The 23,079-nt window shown below is 41.8% G+C and overlaps 2 protein-coding genes and 1 long non-coding RNA gene across 6 annotated transcripts in view; all 3 read right to left on the bottom strand.

Annotated features, from left to right (window-relative positions):
• Positions 1-1,138: 1,138 nt before the first annotated feature.
• On the bottom strand, positions 1,139-2,295 carry LOC142073033 (uncharacterized). Its single transcript, XR_012669730.1, has 2 exons — positions 2,063-2,295; positions 1,139-1,676 (listed from the first exon to the last, which is right to left on the bottom strand). It is a non-coding gene; the product is annotated as an uncharacterized LOC142073033 (long non-coding RNA).
• A 65-nt stretch (positions 2,296-2,360) lies between these two features.
• LDLRAD1 (low density lipoprotein receptor class A domain containing 1) lies at positions 2,361-17,841 on the bottom strand. Of its 2 annotated transcripts, XM_048860020.2 has the most exons (7): positions 12,867-17,841; positions 12,218-12,272; positions 7,546-7,686; positions 6,822-6,959; positions 5,972-6,100; positions 4,445-4,608; positions 2,361-3,278 (listed from the first exon to the last, which is right to left on the bottom strand). In XM_048860020.2, exons 1-6 carry the CDS (start codon positions 12,885-12,887, stop codon positions 4,463-4,465), a joined length of 630 nt encoding a protein of 209 aa, XP_048715977.1. In that variant the 5' UTR covers positions 12,888-17,841; the 3' UTR covers positions 2,361-3,278; positions 4,445-4,462. The 2 variants fall into 2 exon arrangements, with proteins under 2 accessions (XP_048715977.1, XP_048715976.1); XM_048860019.2 differs by having other exon boundaries at positions 2,373-4,608.
• Positions 17,842-18,098: 257 nt separating this feature from the next.
• Positions 18,099-23,079, bottom strand: part of TMEM59 (transmembrane protein 59) — a 13,389-nt gene continuing 8,408 nt past the window's right edge. The window contains exons 6-8 of one of the 3 annotated variants that reach the window (XM_048860016.2): positions 22,768-22,852; positions 20,111-20,219; positions 18,099-18,383 (exon numbers count right to left, since the gene is read on the bottom strand). In XM_048860016.2, coding sequence (XP_048715973.2) covers positions 18,228-18,383; positions 20,111-20,219; positions 22,768-22,852 — 350 coding nt within the window. In that variant the 3' untranslated portion in view covers positions 18,099-18,227. The remainder of the gene's footprint in view (positions 18,384-20,110; positions 20,220-22,767; positions 22,853-23,079) is intronic. The other 2 variants (XM_075131832.1, XM_048860017.2) reach the window with 2 other exon arrangements.

Here is a 23,079-nt window from a genome sequence, read left to right as displayed (position 1 = left end):
CCCTCACAGTTGAGAAGCGAGTGGCGATAGCCCTGTGGAAGCTTGCAACGCCAGACAGCTACCGGTCAGTTGGGAATCAATTTGGAGTGGGCAAATCTACTGTGGGGGCTGCTGTGATGCAAGTAGCCCACGCAATCAAAGATCTGCTGATATCAAGGGTAGTGACCCTGGGAAATGTGCAGGTCATAGTGGATGGCTTTGCTGCAATGGGATTCCCTAACTGTGGTGGGGCCATAGACGGAACCCATATCCCTATCTTGGCACCGGAGCACCAAGCCGCCGAGTACATAAACCGCAAGGGGTACTTTTCGATAGTGCTGCAAGCTCTGGTGGATCACAAGGGACGTTTCACCAACATCAACGTGGGATGGCCGGGAAAGGTGCATGATGCTCGCATCTTCAGGAACTCTGGTCTGTTTCAAAAGCTGCAGGAAGGGACTTTATTCCCAGACCAGAAAATAACTGTTGGGGATGTTGAAATGCCTATATGTATCCTTGGGGACCCAGCCTACCCCTTAATGCCATGGCTCATGAAGCCATACACAGGCAGCCTGGACAGTGGTCAGGAGCTGTTCAACTACAGGCTGAGCAAGTGCAGAATGGTGGTAGAATGTGCATTTGGACGTTTAAAGGCGCGCTGGCGCAGTTTACTGACTCGCTTAGACCTCAGCGAAACCAATATTCCCACTGTTATTACTGCTTGCTGTGTGCTCCACAATATCTGTGAGAGTAAGGGGGAGACGTTTATGGCGGGGTGGGAGGTTGAGGCAAATCGCCTGGCTGCTGGTTACGCGCAGCCAGACACCAGGGCGGTTAGAAGAGCACAGGAGGGCGCGGTACGCATCAGAGAAGCTTTGAAAACCAGTTTCATGACTGGCCAGGCTACGGTGTGAAAGTTCTGTTTGTTTCTCCTTGATGAACCCCCCCGCCCCTTGGTTCACTCTACTTCCCTGTAAGCTAACCACCCTCCCCTCCTCCCTTTAATCATTGCTTGCAGAGCCAATAAAGTCATTGCTGCTTCACAGTCATGCATTCGTTATTCATTCATCACACAAATAGGGGGATGACTACCAAGGTATCCCAGGAGGGGTGGTGGAGGAGGGAAGGAAAATGCCACACAGCACTTTAAGCACAGCACTTTAAAACTTTACAACTTTAAAATTTATTGAATGACAGCCTTCTTTTTTTTGGGCAATCCTCTGTGGTGGAGTGGCTGGTTGGCCGGAGGCCCCCCCACCGCGTTCTTGGGCGTCTGGGTGTGGAGGCTATGGAACTTGGGGAGGAGGGCGGTTGGTTACAGAGGGGCTGCAGTGGCAGTCTGTGCTCCAGCTGCCTTTGCTGCAGCTCAACCATACACTGGAGCATACTGGTTTGGTCCTGCAGCAGCCTCAGCATTGAATCCTGCCTCCTCTCATCACGCTGCCGCCACCTTTGAGCTTCAGCCCTGTCTTCAGTCCGCCACTTACTCTCTTCAGCCCTCCACCTCTCCTCCTGGTCATTTTGTGCTTTCCTGCACTCTGACATTATTTGCCTCCATGCATTCGTCTGTGCTCTGTCAGTGTGGGAGGACAGCATGAGCTCGGAGAACATTTCATCGCGAGTGCGTTTTTTTTTCTTTCTAAGCTTCACTAGCCTCTGGGAAGGAGAAGATCCTGTGATCATTGAAACACATGCAGCTGGTGGAGAAAAAAAAAAGGGACAGCGGTATTTAAAAAGACATTTTATAAAACAGTCGCTACACTCTTTCAGGGTAAACCTTGCTGTTAACATTACATACATAGCACATGTGCTTTCGTTACAAGGTCGCATTTTGCCTCCTCCCACCGCGTGAACGGATTTTGGTTGAATGCCAGCAAACATACACTGCAATGCTTTGTTCTACAGTGATTCCCCAGTACGTGTTACTGGCCTGGAGTGGTAAAGTGTCCTACCATGAAGGACAAAATAAGGCTGCCCTCCCCAGAAACCTTTTGCAAAGGCAGAACCGCAAATGCCAGGGCAAAGTAATCCTTTCACATGCTTGCTTTTAAACCATGTATAGCATTTTAAAAGGTACACTCACCAGAGGTCCCTTCTCCACCTGCTGAGTCCAGGAGGCAGCCTTGGGTGGGTTCGGGGGGTACTGGCTCCAGGTCTAGGGTGAGAAACAGTTCCTGGCTGTCGGGAAAACCGGTTTCTCCGCTTGCTTGCTGTGAGCTATCTACAACCTCCTCCTCATCATCTTCTTCGTCCCCAAAACCTACTTCCGTATTGCCTCCATCTCCATTGAAGGAGTCAAACAACACGGCTGGGGTAGTGGTGGCTGAACCCCCTAAAATGGCATGCAGCTCATCATAGAAGCGGCATGTTTGGGGCTCTGACCCAGAGCGGCTGTTCGCCTCTCTGGTTTTCTGGTAGGCTTGCCTCAGCTCCTTCAGTTTCACGCGGCACTGCTTCGGGTCCCTGTTATGGCCTCTGTCCTTCATGCCCTGGGAGATTTTCAGAAAGGTTTTGGCATTTCGAAAACTGGAACGGAGTTCTGATAGCACGGATTCCTCTCCCCAAACAGCGATCAGATCCCGTACCTCCCGTTCGGTCCATGCTGGAGCTCTTTTGTGATTCTGGGACTCCATCATGGTCACCTGTGCTGATGAGCTCTGCATGGTCACCTGCAGCTTGCCACGCTGGCCAAACAGGAAATGAGATTCAAAAGTTCGCGGTTCTTTTCCTGTCTACCTGGCCAGTGCATCTGAGTTGAGAGCGCTGTCCAGAGCGGTCAGAATGGAGCACTCTGGGATAGCTCCCGGAGGCCAATACCATCGAATTGTGTCCACAGTACCCCAAATTCGAGCCGGCAACGTCGATTTAAGCGCTAATCCACTTGTCAGGGGTGGAGTAAGGAAATCGATTTTAAGAGCCCTTTAAGTCGAAATAAAGGGCTTCATTGTGTGGACGGGTGCAGGTTTAAATCGATTTAACGCTGCTAAATTTGACCTAAAGTCCTAGTGTAGACCAGGGCTCAGACACATAATACAGGCAAAACAAACAATACTCCACCTGAGGGACCAGTCTGGAAGCCTGACAGAAAGATAGCCTTTAGTAGGTTGTTGCTGAATGGCTTTGCAGGCAAAGTGGTTTTGTAAGGTGGGTTTCTCCTCTCTGCCTTTTCCTCTGTTTGAAATTGTAGCTGTTTCTGTGTTCTGCTTGGTACCTGTGGTCATTCATTTAGGCATCTGGTTTCTGCCACAGAGCACTGGGTTTTCTGCTTGGGGATTGTGAAGAGGTCCTACTCCTAAGTGCTGAAGCACAGAAAGGACATGATGATGGACACTCGAAGTTCAGGGCTAGAAAGGCTCCCATGTAACACCTGCACACGTGCAGAGCTCAGACTGTTCTACCCAACTCTAATGTACACTTCTGTGCTCACCTCACTTTTTGGGGTGGCCCTTTGCCCACCATCGCATCTTGTCCACCTGACCCCCTATAAAGTCACTACTATTTCACCGTGGGATGAGCAACTGGGTCTTACACATACACCTGGAGGGACTGCTTTATGATCAGTCACAAAAGGAGATACTACAACACAACGTATACAGTACTGCTAACAAATGGTGTCTCCGTCCCTCACAACAACAAACTGATGGAAGAATACAGGTAACATTTTTATATCACTTATTTTAAAAGCCTTATATTAAAATTCCCCCTCATTTTCACATCAGAAATAGTTCTGCAGAAAAGAAATAGACCCAATTTAATTTCAGGGGATATTTACCACGATTTATTTTTTTAAACAGGTAGACAGCAATGCGACCTGGTTTCATATAGTTTAGAGCTATAAAAGACTCAGGGAATTTCTCCTCCTTTCATGCTAACAGATTAGAGATCAATTAGCAATGACTGCTGTTATCAAAACCAAAAAGAGTGTGAGGTCACTTATTGGTTTTATTATTATTTTAGTTGATACTTAATCTGTATTTGTCGTTTTTTTCCCTAAAAAGGAAAGAAAAACTAATTTCCTGTCTACTGTAATTTCCCTCCTCTCCCTGCAGACTTGCATATACAACTCAACAATCACAACCTCAACCCATAGGTAGCACTGTGTATCTTCAAAGTACTTTACAGGTGGTAACTAGTTTACCATCACCACACCCTGGGAGGTAGAGCAGTATTATTATCCCCATTTTACAGATGGGGAAACCAAGACATAGTAAGGTGAGCGACTTGCCCATGATCTCACAGCGAGTCAGCAACAGACAGGATTAGAACTGTGCGATTCCTAGTTTCCAGTCCTCTGCTGAATCTGTTATATAGTACTCCTCCTCCTTTCAGTGCTGTTGCATGGTAGTCAGGAAACCGCTAGGCCATGCCATTTTCAAACAAAAGCTTCAACCCAGGGTATTAAAGCAGCAGCAGCAGAAGACTAGCAGGTGAGAATGCAGACCATGCCCTGAGGGGGCGTAGCTACCTCTTGGCTCTAGGTACTTCATCTATTGCAGGCATACTCATCGGACCAGTCTGAGCAGTGCTGGATTCTGTCTCGGCAGAGGGCCCTGGGAATGCAGGTGCAATACTCGTAAAACACTGGTGTGCAGCTCCACCACTGAGTCCCGCAAGGAGGGCAGCTAGCCACTAGGGTGAAAAGAAAACAGGGGCCATTGGCTCTTCTGCTTTTCTTACGTTACATTTTAGACTTTACGTTGGCAGATCTGAACTCTCACCTAATAGATATAGAAAATGCACAAGAAAGAAAAGCTTTCACCCAGCACCAGAATATTTAACCTAATTTTTAATTTTTAATATTTAACCTAATTAAGCAGCCACCTAATTTCTTAGAGGCAGTAGATACGGGTGGGTACACGAACCTGCCATGTAAAAGGGTCCCTTAGTCAGTACTATCTCCAGAAGTCAGGGACAGTTAGCTACCAGTGAGAGGAGCAGCCAGTTAACATTCATGACATACAAATGCCATTACTCAAATGTTACTATCTGTATATCTGAAACTAGCTTCCCTAGATGCAGCTGCTGATATGCATCAGTTCAGGTCTGCATGTTGTGGCTGAGATTTTCAAAACAGGCTAGGTGATTTAGATACACAATTCCATTAATTTCAGCGGAAGATGTGTCTGCCTTTCCTAGGCTGCTTTGAAAATCCTAACCTTTAGCTTCAATTTTCAAATAGGCACCTTTTTAGGTGTTAAATTCCAGCTGGCACTTAGTAAGCTGCTGTTCATAAGAATCAGCCATTAGTTTTGAATTTAGGCAGCTGGTTACAGTCATTCTTTGAGAGAAAATCAATCCAAAGTCAGCGTACACCAGAGAATGAATGGCTCAGGGGATTGGCAATGGGCTATGAAGCCTTTCACCTCTAGGTCGTAAGTCTGAATATGGCCCAAGTTGTTAGTGATCAAGAGTTATTAGCATCAGATGTCTGCTTGGCAGCGTATGTGACATTAAATTGGTGGTGACAATCCAGTGACCATTGAACAGATGTCTACATAACAAAACCACCATATCTGGCATGCTTGTTGACAGTCTCAGCAGACAGACCAAGGACTGAGAGGGTCATAGCACCTGAATGAAGGGCAAGGTTGAAGTAGCTTTGTGGGATGACTTGAAGAAGTCTGCACTGTTGTTACTCACATTCTACCTATCTCAGGGGTTCTCAAACTGGGGGTCGGGACCCTTCAGGGAGTTGTGAGGTTATTACATGAGGGATTGCAATCTGTCAGTCTCCACTCCAAACCCAGCTTTGCCTCCAGCATTTATAATGGTGTTATAAATTAAAAACACTTTTTTATATATTTAAGGGGGAAATCACACTCTGAGGCTTGCTGTGTGAAAGGGGTCACCAGTACAAAAGTTTGAGAACCACTGATCTATCTTGTGGGTAAAAGGAGGATGTCAGTCTCTGAGATTGTCAGTCCACCATCCTTTACAAACACCAAGCCCTTCAACTATTTTTTACATCAGTGAAAAAAAGTGGCTGACTTACAGGCCCCCTTTTCATCAGAACAGTCTCCACAGTCATTTGCGCCATTACACTTCTTATCAGCATAGATCCAGTATACAGGGTTGCTGCAGCGGAAGATCAAGTATCCTGGAAGGCTACTGGGCAAATCATCTACAAGATGAGACACCTGAAGATGGTGAAATGTTCTGACTTCACTCAACAACAGTTGGACATAAATATAATGGCTGAGAAACCAATTATTAACTATTAATATTATTTTACACTTCTATGTTCTCCTTCCATGCAAAGATCTCAAAGCACGTGAAAAATATTAAACTACATGACCCCCCTGGTAGATGGAGGGAAATGTGCTTATTCCCCATTTAAAAATAGGGAAACTGAGGTACTGAGCGTATAAGTGACTTGCCCAAAGTCTCATGGGAAGTTTGCCTCAGAGCCAGGTGTACAGACCAGATCTCCTGGTTCCCTGTCCACTGCTTTAACAAGACCATCTGTTCTGTCACTGACTTACCCATAAATCAAAACCAGATCTTCCACATGTTAACACGATGCTCTGTCACTAGGGCCATTTAATCATATTATGAATAACTTCATCAAAGGAGGAGGGAGGCCTCATGATTAAGGCTCACAAGTGCAAATCAAGGGACCTGGACGCTTCTGTTTCTGGTTCTCCACAGACTCCTGGTGCAGCCTTGAACAAACTGGTCATTCAGCAGCTGGGTTATGAAGAGTTCTGTTCAGTTATTCTGTGCTAAAGTATGGAGCTTTGAGTATGGGGGAACATGAGGAAACCAGGGGTTGTGAGGAGCATGCACAGGAGGACTGGAGAAACCATCACAGGGAGAAGATGTTGAAGAAAAAAAAAGCTTACTACATAATTTCTCCTGCTCATCCTCTCCATTAACACACTCTCTGATTCTGTTGCAGATCCTACTGGCTGGAAGGCAAGTCACTCTGTCATCACATAAAAAGCCAGTCTGGTTACCTGAAGTCACACAGAAACGGTTCACTGAAAAGAAATCAGGACATAAATGAGCTTAGATACTGATTGATCAGATTTTACAGGACAGTCCTGATACTTGGGGCTTTGTCTTATATAGGTGCCTAATACCTCCCACCCATCTTGATTTATCACAATTGCTCTCTGGTCACCAGATCTAACAGACATTTCCACATTCACCAAGAGCACAAGGCCCAGACCAAAAAGATATTTTTAACCAGAAGAAAAAAATTAAGAACTTCAGGAATTCAGTTGCCACCCTGGAACTGACCAGCGGTCTATTTATACATGGATCCTACCTGCTAACATGCTCTTCTACATTAGAGGCCTAAGTGTATTAAAATGTGATTACGCCACCCACACAAAGTACGAGAGATTTACAACAATCCTATTAAAGATCCAAGGACAAGCGTACATTCTGAGTAGTGTGCGTCACCAAGAGTTTGGAATGGAGCAAATTCATCTCTCTCCTTCTCTTCCTCTCCCGTCTCCAGGTTTCAAGTGGCGCCTTCTATGTCTAACTTATTGAAAAAATGGCAGCACTTTGGCTGGAGGTTCACTAACTTGTTTAGACAGAAAAAAATACCAGACTGACCTGGAGTGGGTGGTGGGAGTCCAAATGTGACAGCAAAACCAATGACAGCACCTACGACGCCAAGTGCAAGCAGCGCAATAATGGAGATACAGAGGCATCTTCGAGTACAACTTAAACATGCCCTGCATTCATGGCAGTGATCTGTGACAATAAAAGGGACCTAATGTCAGAGGATTCACAAATGACGAGCAGGGGTTAAAGTGAGTTGAACATTGTAAACTGCAGTTTAAGCAAACAGACTGCAAAATTCTCACATTCATTCATTATTCAAAGTTATTCCCTAAGTTTTTGAGCAAAGAAGAACTGGAAATATTTGAAATTCAAAACATGTGCTGTGTTGGTTAGTTTCATGGATCACGTGATATCATTTTTGTTACATGACTGACTGTCTTATGGTACTGGGTAACAAAAGCGCACATACGGGCAAGTATAATTTAAAATTGAGAATTCTCGTTGTTGGTTACTATTTAGAATGTCCTTTCGGCGAACATCTGAGCTTAACATTTGGTTTCATAACTACTTATTATTATTTGTATAGTGGTGTTGCCTAGAAACCCTCGTCACGGACCAGGACCTCATTGTGGTACGCACTGCACAGAGACAAAACAAAAAGATGCTCCACGCGCCAAAGAGCTGACTCGTGCTAACTAAGCTTGTTCACTAGAATATTTCCAGCAAAATGAACACAACAGGAGTTGAACTCAGTCAGAGCAAATTTAGGTTTAAAAATTAATGTGAACATTCACCAATGTTCAGCTCTGCTTCTAATATCTCAAAAATCTATGAGCATAATCAGTTGTTAAGGATTTAGTCTGTGTGTTCTCTCTCTGTCAACACACTCCTTAGTAATGCTGTCAGTGCCAGCAGACCAGTGACACAGTAAGTTGAAACAGAGGTGATAATGTGCAAGAACTGAATGAAAGGTTAAATTCAAAACTATACCGAACATATTCAAGTGGACTGTGAAATGAGAAGAACTTTGCTCCCCTACAGTATCTTTCCTCAAGGAAGCTCAAAGCCCTTTACAAAGGTGACGGGCGCTACTCTAATAAAACCTAAAGTAAAGCAAGCTATTGTCATTTTACAGGTGAGGGTAACTAAGGCACAGGAGAGTTAAATAACAGAGAAAGTCCAAGGTAGGGCTAGGAGTAGATCCCCAGGAGAAATGCTGGCCCATTAAATGAGTGGCAAAACTCTCATCAACATCAATGAATTCTTTGCATCAGTGTTCACCGCAGAGGGTGTGAGGGAAATCCCCACACCTGAGATGTACTTTTTAGATGACAAATCTGAGGAGCTGTCCCAGACTGAGGTGTCAATAGAGATGGATTTGGAACAAACTGCTAAATTAAAAAGTAATAAGCAGGGCTCTACCAAATTCTCTGCCATAAAAAATGCATCACAGACTGTGAAATCTGATCTTTTGTGTGCTTTTACCCTTTGTTATACAGATTTCATGGGGAGATCAGCAGTTCTCAAATTGGGGGTCCTGACCCAAAAGGGAGTTGCGGGGGGGGGGGGGTCGCAGGATTGCCACCCTTACTTCTGCACTGCCTTCAGAACTGAGCGGCTGCAAAGTGGCAGCTGTTAGCCAGGCGCTCAGCTCTGAAAGCAGCGCCCCGCCAGCAGCAGTGCAGAAGGAAGGGTGGCCAGACCACACAGTGCCATCCTGACTTGTGCACTGTTGCTGGCGGCAGCTCTGCTTTCAGAGCTGGGCTCCTGGCCAGCAGCTGCTGCTCTCCTGCCGCCCAGCTCTGTAGGCAGCACCACCCCCAGCAGCAGCGCACAAGTAAGGGTAGCAGTACAGCAACCCCCCTTAAAATAACCTTGTGACCCCCCCCACATTCCTTTTTGGGTCAGGACACCTACAATTACAACACTGACATAAATAGCTGAATTCAAGAAATTTATGATGTTTAAAATCCTATGACCATGAAATTGACCGAAATGGACTGTGAATTTGGTAGCGCCGTAGTAATAAGTCACCAGGACTAGATGTATTGAATTCTGTAGGAACTCAAATATGAAATTGCAGAATCACTAACTGTGATATGTAACCCAATGCTTAAAATCAGCCTCTGTACCAGATAATGGAAGACAGCTAACGTAATGCTGATTTTTAAAAAAGGACTCCAGAAGCAATCCTGGCAATTACAGGTCGGTAAGCCTCACTTCAGTACCAGGCAAATTGGCTGAAACTGTAGCGAAGAACAGAATTATCAGACACATCGATGAATACAAAATGTTGGGGAAGAGTCAAAATGGCTTTTGTAAAGGGAAATCATGCCTCACCAATCAATGGAAAGAGGTAAATAGAGTGCCCCAAGGATCTGTATAGGGACCAGTGCTGCTCAAATTATTCATCAATGATCAATTATTCGTCAAAGGGGAAATAGTGAAGTGGCAAAGTTTGCAGGCAATACAAAATTACTCAAGATAGTTAAGTCCAAAGCTGGCTGCAAGGAGTTACAAAGGGATCTCGCTAAACTAGGTGCCTGGGCAACAAAATGGCAGATGAAGTTCAATGTTGATAAATGCAAAATAATGCACATAGGAAACCATAATCCCAACCATACATAAAAAAGATGGGGTCTAAAGTAGTTGTTCCCACTCAAGAAAGAGATCTCGGAGTCATCATAGAAGTTCTCTGAAAACATCTGTTCAATGTGCAGCAGCCATCAAAAAATCTAACAGAATATTAGGAACCATTAAGGAAAGGGATAGATAATAAAATAGAAAAGATTATAATGCCACTATCTAAATCCATGGTACCCCACATCACAAATACTGCATGCAGTTCTGGTTGCCCCATCTCAACAAAAATATGTTAGAATTGGAAAAGATACAGAGAAGCAAAAAAAATGATTAGGGGTATAGAACAACTTCCATATGAGAACAGATTAAAAACTAACGGGGAATATGATAGAGGTCTATAAAGTCATAAATGGCGTGGAGAAAAAGTGTTATTTACCTCTTCACATAACATAAGAACAAGGGATCACCCAATGAAATTAATAGGCAGCTGGTTTAAACAAAATACAACACAGTCAACCTGTGGAACTCATTGCCAGGGGATGTTGTGAAGGCCAAAAGTATACTGGGTTCAAAAAAGAATTAGATACATTCATGGAAGATAGGTCCTTCAATGGTTATTAGTCAAGATAGTCAGGGATGCAACCCCATTCTCTGAGTGTCCCTAAACCTATGACTGACAGAAACCAGGACTGGATGACAGGGGATGGATCACTCAATAATCCCTCTTCAGTTCATTCCTTCTGAAGCATCTGGCACAGGTCATTGTAGGAAGACAGGATACTGGGTGAGATGGACCATTAGTCTGACCCAGTACAGCTATTTTTATGTCCTAATGGAGCAGGATGTTCCCTTAGGATATCAAGACTCCTACTCTCACCACTAGCATGTTACATTCTGCTATAGGGACCGAGCCAATACTAATGAGAAATTGTTACAGAATAGACCCTCACAACGACTACTTAAAGACCAGAGAAAAGAATTAGAGAGTTGGGGTTGTAATAGACCATTTAAAAAAAAAAAAAAGAAAAAACAAAGCAAAACCTAGGAAATGAAATGCTAAAACTGCATTTTTACAACCTTAAGGTTGCACAGTTAAGTGCCCAAAAGTCAGGAAATGTGCAAGTTAAAGCTGACCACAAACCCTTAGCTCTGTTCCCTATACACCATATTATGTCTACAAATTCACCATCACATTTCCATAGCATCACACGTTTCTAAAGTAATCGGGGGGAAAAAAAACCCTTATTTCAGTATGTTGTTTGAGAAACAGTATGTAATCACATAATTAAAGACTGTCATAAGACATCAGTCCAAAGGAGTAGAATGCATGTTCCACCTTATTTTTTTCCGACCATGAGTGTTTATCGGCAAAATTGTAATGTTGCATTAACATAGTGTTTGCATTTAATTAGCAATTTGTCAAGTGCCAGCTGTGCTCAGCGGTGTACAAACAGGTATGAAAGCATGGTCTTTGCCCCACTGTTGAGATTTTGGCCCCATTTGAAACACTCACAATTCACCTTTGTACAAAGAGTACACAGGGAACCGTTCATCTCCAAAGGCAAACATTTCAGAAAATCATGAGCATGTGAAAATAGAACGTGTGTTTATGACAGGAAAGTGTTTACAAACATTAAGTATAATGACTGCAACCAATGTTACCACTGTGAGAATTATAGCAATAAAGTGCCATTGCTTCCCGACTTTCAAATATTTCCTACTGAATTTTATTATTTTCACATTTTTATTTTTAAATGGACAATAAACAACAATGGCTGAAGTTGGCAATGCAGATGTCACCCAGATGAGTATAGGACATTTTTTTTTTAAATACATGAAGAACTTGCAGGGCGTTTAGAAATTCTTCATGAGTCTCTTCCTTCACAAAAAGATTCCGTTGCTACAAGATGTTGCATGCAGTACTATGTACCAAATAGCATGCCATTTCCAGACCAGAAAGAGGCAGTTTATACCCATCAGTCTTATATTCTAGACAGTTTTCCTATCATTAGTAAAAGAAAAGCCACTCAAGAGACTGTAAAACATTACATTCTTCTTATCCACATAATATAAAATACAAGTATCTATTGATTTCTACTTTCTTTACCAAGCCACTCAATTATACTTTGTTAATTACCTCTTTCTTCAGGGGAGAACTTTGTTGAATCAAATGAGATTCTACCAAAATTTCTCTATAAAAAACAGAAATAAAATACATAGCTTAAAGAAGCAATGTTTACAGGTAATTTCAAATACTGTTAGTTACATTTTTCTGGTGCTTCTGTGTCATTTTATACAGGAATACATTTTATACATCTCATTACCTTTACATAAAAAGAAAGAAAAGGAGTACTTGTGGCACCTTAGAGACTAACCAATTTATTTGAGCATGAGCTTTCATGAGCTACGAAAGCTCATGCTCAAATAAATTGGTTAGTCTCTAAGGTGCCACAAGTACTCCTTTTCTTTTTGCGAATACAGACTAACACGGCTGTTCCTCTGAAACCTGTCATAAAAAGAAAGATCATTTCATCTTAAAATGTGGAAGATATTTCATTAACAAAATGGTTGCTAGATTGTCTTTGCATCTCATTCACCCATTTGTAAAGCAAAAGCTAATAAAATTTCAGCATTTAAGATAAATGTTTTTCTTTTGGTGGAATTACTTTTATTTATAAACTATTAGATATTGTACAGCAACCAGCAGGAAAGAGGCCAGACAAACTGAATGCATATCAGCATTCTTTAAAAAAAGTCATTACATTTATCAAAGGAGATAAAATTACCTGAGGATGAGTTCTGCTCATATTTAGGTATAGCCACAATGTTTTACTTAGTAGTAGTTGTAAAAGCCTTGGAATTTTTTTCCAGGACAGGGTTCAGCCATGCCATTTACAGGCAGATCGTCTTTCAGATGGCTCTGTTTTAATAGGAGTCTACACCATGAAGGGCACTGCTGCAGTGTTACCTGGTTACTAAGAGAAACAGAGGTAGACAAGAAAGAGTCATTCTAATCTATAGTCATACACATATGATACAGGGCCTGATGGATGGCAGGAGAGGCAGCATCAGCATTTTCTCTGGCTCTGGGCGGAAGTGAGAGGGAGTTGGGTGGTCATAGCCTGGTCCCTAGTGGACACATTAGCAAACACCACACCGCTCAGCACAACTAAAGCTGTACTTGGAGCTGGGCTGGCAGGGCGGGAGGAGCTTTGGCAGAGCTGCAGGAAAGGCTGCGGTCTGTCTGCATTAGCTGGCCCCAGCCAGAACGCTGAGTGTCACTGTGTTAACAAACAACCTTGAAGTTATTGTGTGCTGTAGACACTAGGTAACTGCCATAGAGCGTTGGTGTGGGATTTCTGGAAGTGCTTGTCACCGGCCTGACTTTGCTCCCACTGAAGTGCGTGTACAGCTCCAACTGCCTGCCGTGGGAGCAGAGGCCCAGAGGCACTTTGGAAAAGCCCGTCCTTCTGACCTTGCCCACCTGATTCCATTTTTCATCTTTCTGCCTTCATTGTCAGGGAAAGACGCTCCCTTTGGTTTGCGGGAAAGTGCTAGAAAGGAAATAGACAGCAGTGCCATGATATGCGGCCCCAAGCTGAAAGGGAGATTAAAGCAACCAAGGACAATTGTGTGTGTGGCAGGTAGGAAAGGGACAGATCCTTTCCCCAAAACAAAGACACCATTAAAGACCCTCCTCCCTCATGGAATCCCAGAGCCCAGTCGCCAGCCCTAGCCCAGATATCTACAGTGCAATTTTGTAGCCCTGTGAGCACATAAGATTTATTGCTTGGCCCAAACATACAGCAAACATTGAATGAGATAAGGTCATGCTTCATTTGTGATGAGATTCTAGGTGATGCAGCAGTTTCCATATATTTAAGCACCTTGGGCTACCCTTTACCTACCAAGTTGAAATTTCCAGGCCCATAGCACATCTTAGGTCAGCCTCTGGCTCACACTGATGCTCCCTTAATAGTTCTTGCCCTTGCAGTCTCAACAACATGATAGATACTGTCCAGGCATAAAGGGCTAGTTCCTGCCCCTGCAAGGTTTACGGCCTAAATGACTGTTCTAGGAGAACATACTCTGGCAGGGGGAAGCAGACTGGTGCCCTAGAAGTTTGTTAAAGATACACCATACAAACCATTTATGGAAATACTACATATAGCCAAAATATTGATCCAGCGGTTTAAGGAGTTTTGTAATATCCTCAATTGGGGTTGCTGTTCCTCTTTGGGAAGACTACTACGTTGAAAAAACAAAGCCACAAGCGGCTTGGCATGCTGTCTCCTTGCAGTTTTCGATATGCTAAACTTTCTAAGCTTAGACCTAAAATGGTGTTGTAAGTTAATGCACAAGGATTTTCAATTAGATGTTCTGGTACCCAGTAATGCTGAGTGTAATTGCCTATGACCACAACACATGCAGAATTTACAGCTGCTGTTGAGGAGAGTAAGACTATAAGGATGTGCCTCTATAAAAATAGGTCCTCCCACTTGGCTTTTGTCACATAAGCTTTTTAAAAAAGCAGAGTGTCAAAATAGGAATGAAAAGAATTTAGTAAAATCCCCAGGCAGCACATGCTCAGGGAGGCTAGTTATCCAGCATCCTCTTCTTGGATCATTCTGAATAATTGGAATGATCCTACCCCGCATGATCACATTCAGGATCCAAAGCAGAGTTAACAAATACTCATAGCTCCATATTCTGCTGTTAAGTCTAAGAACCCAGCAAGAACATTTCATCTTTTTCAGTCACTAAGAAATCAGAGACCAGCATACTCTCTGCTGTACCCTACTAGGTAACACTTGGGTTTACGCAGTGGGATTATATATAAATCACAGCTCAATTAGGAACTGCCTTTGGCCAAAATCAGAACCTTTGTACCTCAGCTTCTCTGTCTACTAAAGTAATATTTGCCAGCCTTGTAGGGTGATGCAAGCCCTAACTAGATGGATGCAGAGTAATAAAGTCAGTGGAATAGATAAGCATATAAGCTTATGACTTCCATTCACCTAGGACTCTGATGGTAAAATAACTAAGCTATGGCCACTGTACCATGGGGAGCAGGAACTATCAGTCTTTTGTTACTTAAATCATACAGTGCTTATTGAGCAACAGACATGCTAGGATTCCAGTTTCTAAGTTTAGATGTTTTTGAGTTCTCAAAACAAGAGAGAAGAGGTCACAAGTACACTAGTATGGGGAAGAGGAAGGTGAGGAAGTAGTTGACAATAGTTAACAATATCTTAAAGCAATTTGCTAAAGTTTTAATTTTTGGGCAGAGCCCGAGCCCAAACCCAAATCACTGCACACAAAATTAGTGTTTCAGAAAACAGAGCATCTGAAAATAAGGAAGTGGAATAGAGATTGTTCTGCCATCTTAAAAACTGGTAAATAGGACCTAGGTCTGCTCCAACAATGGTTACAAACTACTGTATTTTCAAACGCCAAGATGACTGAATTGCAGTCTGTATTTAGAGTAGGAACTTCTGGCATTAATTTTATTCTGATAACAGAAGATATACCTGGATAAAACCTGAAATTTATAATACTGTGAAAGTCTGGTTCTTTGGACTACAGAAATTATATTATAGAAATTAATACCTTGAGAAGTTCATTACAGGAACTCAACTTTTGCAGGTGTCACCCATAGAAGAGTGTTACTGAGTCCTGGACTTCAGCATCTATTCATTGTATAGTGACATTTCAGGTAAGTAGCAAGGCTCAAGACTTGAACTTTTATATCTATTGGTTGATTTTTTTTTTCTTCCTTTCATTTCTGGTTTTCAGAAGTTTAGGCAGATATTACAGCTCAAAATAAAAACTAGAAGCTGTTGATTAACCCAAATATAATTAAAAATTTAAACATTTGAAAACATCCACCTTTAGAAAGATAAGTTAAGAAAAAACAGTTTTACACTCATGAGTTAAAAATTAAAGTCATTGACATAATGAAAGCTGTACTATACATAGTACTGAAACAGGCAACTGGACAGTTATACTTTCAGTGAGGCTATATAAACACGATTTCCAGCACTCACACATCACAGGGAAAACAGATTCAATGCTACATAGATGCTATATTCAATGCTAGTTATAAGTCAAGATTTGGGATAATTAAAATGTCTTCAGAGACTGCACTGCAGACACAGTTAGTGCAAAGAATACCAGCCATAGCCACAGCCTGGTATAAAGTCTGCATTTGTACCTAAAGATTTTAAACTGTCATTGCACAAGTTACATTTGATACTAACACATCAGCATTCTGCATTAAACAAGGCTGCGTACTGATGTCTGAAGTACATAACTGCCTAGAAATGAGAGTCTTAGGACTGATTACTACTACACATATAGAAAAAGCTATTTTTCTGCATCAGATTATGAAAGTGTTTTTAAAGCACTGCACAACCATCACATTTTGAGACCCTTGTATAACCTAGGTATTTAATAAAGACATCACGTTAAGAACAGCATTTCACTCCAATTTTCATGGTTGTAAGTCAGATCCTCTTTCAATGCCACATCAACCAAAAGTTATTATGTAATTGGGCTTAAATTCAATGTTTTATACAATAACACACTAGACCCCTTGAAGAATTAGATTCTGAACTTCTTACGCCTTCATGACAAAAATGTATGGTGCACACAGTTTTGAAGAGAACACCGATTTGTAGCAGCTATGTGTATGCTGAACACATATAGCAAGCACCACAGTGTATGTGGTATGCACTCTAAGTATGGACCCATAATACATGATCTATAACCACAACAATATAGTCCTCAAACTTTAGAAACTCACCCTTTTCTAAACCTCACTCTCAACCAAACTTAAAATTATTCTTCTGGTTTTAATTCATGTAATGAGCTATTCTCTGGAACATCTCAAGTATAATTTTTGCTAGAGTACAAAAACTATGCAAAACCAGTAGATTTCTATGGCCTACTTCTTACCTGAATGTAGACATAATCAGACAAAGTTCAAAAAGTTAAGGCTCTGAGATAGAATTTTGGCCAGTTTCTAAACATTTGCAAAGAGACTTTGTAAGGAAAACCATCACAGTCCCTTCTTGCTTATAGATGCCTAGCAGGCACCACTAGATCATAGCAGCTATAGTAAAGAACAAAACTGTGTTGGACAAACTAGCTATAACAATATTCTCTCATATGGTTACTGAATTGTATTAGTTATTTACTAATGTAGCAGAATGTGATCAGGTGGCATATATTGGGGGGATGCTGTAGATGAGTCTCATACTGAGTGCATCATGGTTAATTAAGAGTCATAGCGAAAGGCTACAGTCATTCTACTTTTCTAAATCCATTCTCAGTTTTCAGTAATCAATTTTTTTCTGACAATGGAACAACTGGACCCAATTAGTTAATCAATACAGCAAAGGGAGTTCCTTCAGAAAAAGTATGATCTAACCTAACAAGCTATTGAAGAGTTTAAGGCTAAAGTTTGTCAGATGAATAAATAAGCATGTCACTTGTGTGTGTGTAAAAGGATAAGTCAATGAGTCATTAAAAGCTTGCATTTCTGACAGTCTGAGCTCAACCTGCAGTACCTCAATAATGCTCTGCATATTGATAACTGTAGAAAAAATATATTTCTATTTTTGGGAAAAGGGTTTTTCCCAAACGGATAACACAATACAAACGGATGAACGGATAATACAAAATTTCTGCAAATAGTTCTATAATTAATGTTCTTAGTTCCTCACAACTGAAAATGCCTGACCTAAGCATCTTCTGCCCACTTAGAATTTATATTCTACTTTTACAGAGCTAATTCTGATCTTTCATCATAGAACAGTTAGAAATGACTGATTGAAAGTGCCATGGTAGAAGTCTAGAGAGCATGCTTACAGTTTGTGTTAAGCAAAAAGGACACATTACAAACTCCAGTGAAAGCAATTACATATATTTGAAAAAAACAAAACAAAAAACCCTGCAAATTAAACATGCCATTCTCTTCACTACTAGAAGAAAACAAGGATTCCATAACAGACTGATTTGTTGATTCTGTAACTTTATTTGCATTTAAACACTGACCGCTATGCCCCGCATCTGAAGAAACCATAAAAAACCACCAGGAGTTGATAGAACTGCTAGAATTAGTCTATTAAATTCTTTTAAACTATTTAAATTGCTGAATGAGCCAGATTAACTTTTGTGGGTAGAGGTCCTGCTTCTTCCTGTTCATCAGTCTTGCATCGAACAACAACAAGGGCAGAAGCTGGGTATCTGGTCAGTTTTTGTTCATTCGTGTATTCCAAGTCTCCATAGATGCTCAACTTCTGAAATAATTAAACTTATTTTAAAAAGATCATATCATTACAGGTTCTGAATGCAAGACTCAAGACATGCTTAGCCATAAGAACACACAAAGGCCATAAAAGGGTCAGGCCAACAGTCCTTCTAGCCAAGTAGCCTGTTTCCCGACAGTGGCCAATGCCAGGTGCTTCAGAGGGAATGAACAGAACGGATAATCAAGTGATCCATCCCGTTGCCCATTCCCAGCTTCTGGCATATAACTATGAGCATACATTTCTCAGGGAGGTTTTGAAGGTCCTCAAAGTAGCAATGCTTCAACTCTTACTATGAAATATTTTCCATGCTATCTAAAATTCACGTTCACAGTTGAGTCTGAGTCCCAGGCTAGGACTGGTATGTTCCTGTCAGAATGAGTGTGGTACTTGCCAGTCTTGCATATTTTTAGAGGAAGGAAAGTGGGGAGATGTCAATTCAGCAAGTCCCTTCTCCCCTCCTCCAATCAGATTCCTGCCACTCATGTCCATAGGTTCTGGCCATTCTCAGCCTTTTCACGATCTTATTAAAACCCTTTTAATGGTTTAGTGAATGCTCCCGGTAATCATACTTCTGCTCCGGCAAAAAGGTACTAGAAACAAATTTCCAGTTGTCAAACATGGTTACCATGGGGAAGAGGAGCCAATGGGAGCTGCAGAGCCAGCGCTTGGGGTGAGGGCATCGCACGGAGCTCCCGAGGTCACCCCTGTGCATAGGAGGCAAACACGCCAGCCGCTTCCAGGAGCCATGCAGAGCCAGAGCAGGCAGGGAGCCTGCCTTAGCCCTGCTGACTGGATTTTTAGTGGCCGGGTCAGCACCAGGGTCTCTTTTTGACTGGATGTTTCAGTCAAAAAACAGACACCGGGCAACCCTACAGCCCACAGGTAGATCTAATTGAGTATCACTGCCCTAAGCACTGGGATATGGGAGGGTATTAGATCACATCTTAATCTCTTTTGCTGAAGTTGTTCCACTCTGTGTGTGAACACTGTAATTAAACAGTTATTGGAATAAGGACACAAACTTGGGTTTCCCACCTCCAAGGTGAGAGCCCTAATCATGACACTGCAGTCACTTCACTGTCTCTTATACAAAGTGGAACAGCTTCAACAAAATGCTTGAATAGTCGTTGGGCTAAAGAGTGAGAATGACTATAGCCTCACGGTTATGGGCACTCACCTTGGAGATGGGGGACTCACATTTATGTCCTTGGTCCAATGACTAATTTACTTACACACAGTTGAACAACTTTGAGAGATTGAGACCTGCCCCAAATACCAATAGGGCACTCTTCTGTCAAGTGGGAGATCAAAGTTCAAATCCTTGCTCTAGAGCACGCAGAGAGGGGAACACAGGTCACCCACATCCCAGCTAAGTGCCCTATCTACTGGGCTAAAGACTATAAAGGGAGGCACCCCCACAACCTTCTCCCCCCATTTTGTGAATCTAGACCATACATTTCTTTTATCTTTATTTTTAAAATGTCACAACACAAAGTGCTTCATTTTGAGGCAGACGAAACGTTTTGTTAAACCCAGATCAAAATGCACCGACTTGATCTGCCAACATTTTTAGTTTGATTCTAGCATATTTTAATTTTGCAGAACTGCCAGTGAACCAAAACACCAGCTCTATACCTAAGACCTTAGAGCATTTCAGGCAGTAAGTAATACGAATAACTGCACGGTGCCGTAAGCTATAGAATAATTAGCTTTACCTCAGATGGAACATACTGCTGTACCGCTGTAGCAACAGTAGCACAACAAATCCAGAGTAGCACCAGTACGGAGAGAACAAGTGTAGTCGTTAAAATCCAGCCAGAGTTTCTGAAATGTAATGAACATCGTTAAAGTTGTTTAACAGGTTAAGAAAACAGGATATTCCTAAAGACATATGCTGGCCTTTACCAATCTGCGTTCCCAGGTCTAGATCATTCAGTTGAATGCTTCACTGGAGGAGCCTGGGAAACCAGCCTCCCACCCCACCTTAGCTACCAGTCTTCAGGTACAGGATAGGGAAGCAGAACTAATCAAGTCTGTCAGTTTTTTTACTAGATCCCAAGCTGACTCCTGCTTTAAGCTATTTAGCATACAAATCTCTCTATTAACTGCATTTTGTATGCATGACAGCTAAATCTCTAATCTCTCTTTCTGCCTTAAGAACCTCATTATGCCAGGGAAATAGCAGCCAAATGGTTAGCACAATTCTAAAGAACATAACGGCCATACTTGTCAGACCAATGGTCCATCTAGCCCAGTATCCTGTCTTCTGACAGTGGCCAGTGCCAGATGCTTCAGAGGGAATTAACAGAATATGACAACCGAGTGATCCACCCACTGTCATCCAGTCCCACCTTCTGGCAATTGGAGGTTTAGTGATACCTGGAGCATGGGGTTGCGTTCCTGACCATCTTGGCTAATAGCACTGATGGACCCAACCCAGTTACACTTTTGGCCTTCACAACATCCCAGGGCACTGAGTTCCACAGGTTGACTGTGCAGTGTGTGAAGTATTATTTTCTTTTGTTTGTTTTAAACCAGCTGCCTAGTAATTTAATCTGGTGACCCTAAGTTCTTGTGTTATGTGAAGGGGTAAACAACAACATTTCCCTATTCACTATCTCCACAACATTCATGACTTTATAGACCACTATCACATCTCCCTTTAATCATCTCTTTTCTAAGCTGATCAGTCCCAGTCCTTTTAATCTCCCGTCATATGAAAGCTGTTCCATACTCCTAATCATTTTGTTGACAGTTGATGTTGATAAATGCAAAGTAATGCACACTGGAAAACAATCCCAACTATACATATAAAATGATAGGGTCTAAATTAGCTGTTACCACTCAAGAAAGATCTTGGAGTCATTGTGGATAGTTCTCTGAAAACATCCACTCAATGTGCACTTGCAGTCAAAAAAGCATACAGAACGTTGGGAATCATTAAGAAAGGGATAGATAATATGACAGAAAATATCATATTGCCTCTATATAAACCCATTGTACACCCACATCTTGAATACTGTGTGCAGATGTGGTTGCCCCATCTCAAAAAAGATATATTGGACTTGGAAAAGGTTCAGAAAAAGGGCAACAAAAATTATTAGGGGTATGGAACTGCTGCCTTATGAGGAGAAATTAATAAGACTTTTCAGCCTGGAGAAGAGACGACTAAGGGGGGGATATGATAGAGGTCTATAAAATCATGACTGGTGTGGGAGAAAGTAAATAAGGAAGTGTTACCCACTCCTTCTCATAATACAAGAACTATGGGCCACCAAATGAAATTAATAGGCAGCAGGTTTAAAATAAACAAAAGGAAGTATTTTTTGACAACGCAAGGTCAACCTCTGGAACTCCTTGCCTGAGGATGTTGTGAAGGCCAAGACTATAACAGGATTAAAAAAAAAACTCGATAAATTAATGGAGGATAGTGTCCAGCAATGGTTATTAGCCAGGATGGGCAGGAATGGTGTTTGCCAGAAGCTGGGAATGGGTGACAGGGGATATATCACTTGATCATTACCTGTTCTGTTCATTCCCTCTGGGGCACTTGGCATTGGCACTGTTGAAGGGGTAGATGGACTTTTGGTCTGACCCAGTATGGCTGTTCTTATGTGCCTTTTCTGATTCTAAAATATTTTTCAATATGAGGTGACTTGAACTGTATGAAGTATTCAATATGTAGGTGTACCATGGATTTTCTGATTTTTGTATCTATTCCCCTCCTAATTATTAACATTGTTAGCTTTTTTGACTGCTGCTGCACATTGAGAGGATGTTTTCAGTGTACTCATAATGATGCCAAGATCTTTCTTGCAACTAATTTAGACCCAATTATTTTGTATGTCTAGAAGTGTGTGAACGCATCTGGCTGCTCAGTAGCAAAGATTAAAGAAAAAGAGCAAAGTTATATTTATCCCATCAACCTAGAAATAAAGTAAAACTGCTTATTTATACAGCACCTTTCACACTAGACAATCCCGAAGTACTACACAAATCAATCACTTCACCTTGACAGGCAGCCGGATCTAGGAAACCAGTGAAATTAACAGTTTGCTGCAAAATATCAGTAGTGTGGGACAGGAAATGACAAATATCATGGTCAGCTTAAATTGAATGGAGAGATTAGGTTGGCCAAATAGCCAACAAGTATATTGTGGCGAATATCTATTTTCTTGAGAAGGGAGCAGTGAGCTCTTTAACACAAGTGCTCAGAACCTCCCTTTTAGCATCTCCTCCAAAACATCATCTTTCTTGAACACAGTTCTGTCATTTTGAGATTTTTCTGATGGAGGCTATGACATGTAAAATATATGGGGAAGGAATGTCATCCTACCCTTTAAGCTTTTAAAAGACAGTAGAAGATACGTACATAGAAAGACATTTGAAAAAGCTCTTGCTTTCCTCCTCTTCAAAAAATCCTGTGTGTGTCTGTGAACCTCCTGGCTGTAGGTCTGCTGAAATATCACGACAGCTCCATTATAAGGTCACATTAAAAAAAAAACAACAAAAAAACACCCAAGATTTATGTTTAAAAACTCTAGTCTCATATAGTCCCTGTCTATATGAAGACATTGATAGTAGACAACTTCTTTAAAATGGTTCTAATTCCAGTGTGGCAAGGGCATAAATACCATGCTATATTTAAAATACATTTTAAAAGGAGTTTACTACTGTGGCCTTT

The sequence above is a fragment of the Caretta caretta genome, chromosome 8 (assembly GCF_965140235.1).
Source record: "Caretta caretta isolate rCarCar2 chromosome 8, rCarCar1.hap1, whole genome shotgun sequence".
Lineage (NCBI taxonomy): Eukaryota > Metazoa > Chordata > Testudines > Cheloniidae > Caretta > Caretta caretta.
The sequence above is the reverse complement of the archived record's forward strand: the minus strand, read 5'-3'. Positions and strand labels throughout refer to the sequence as shown.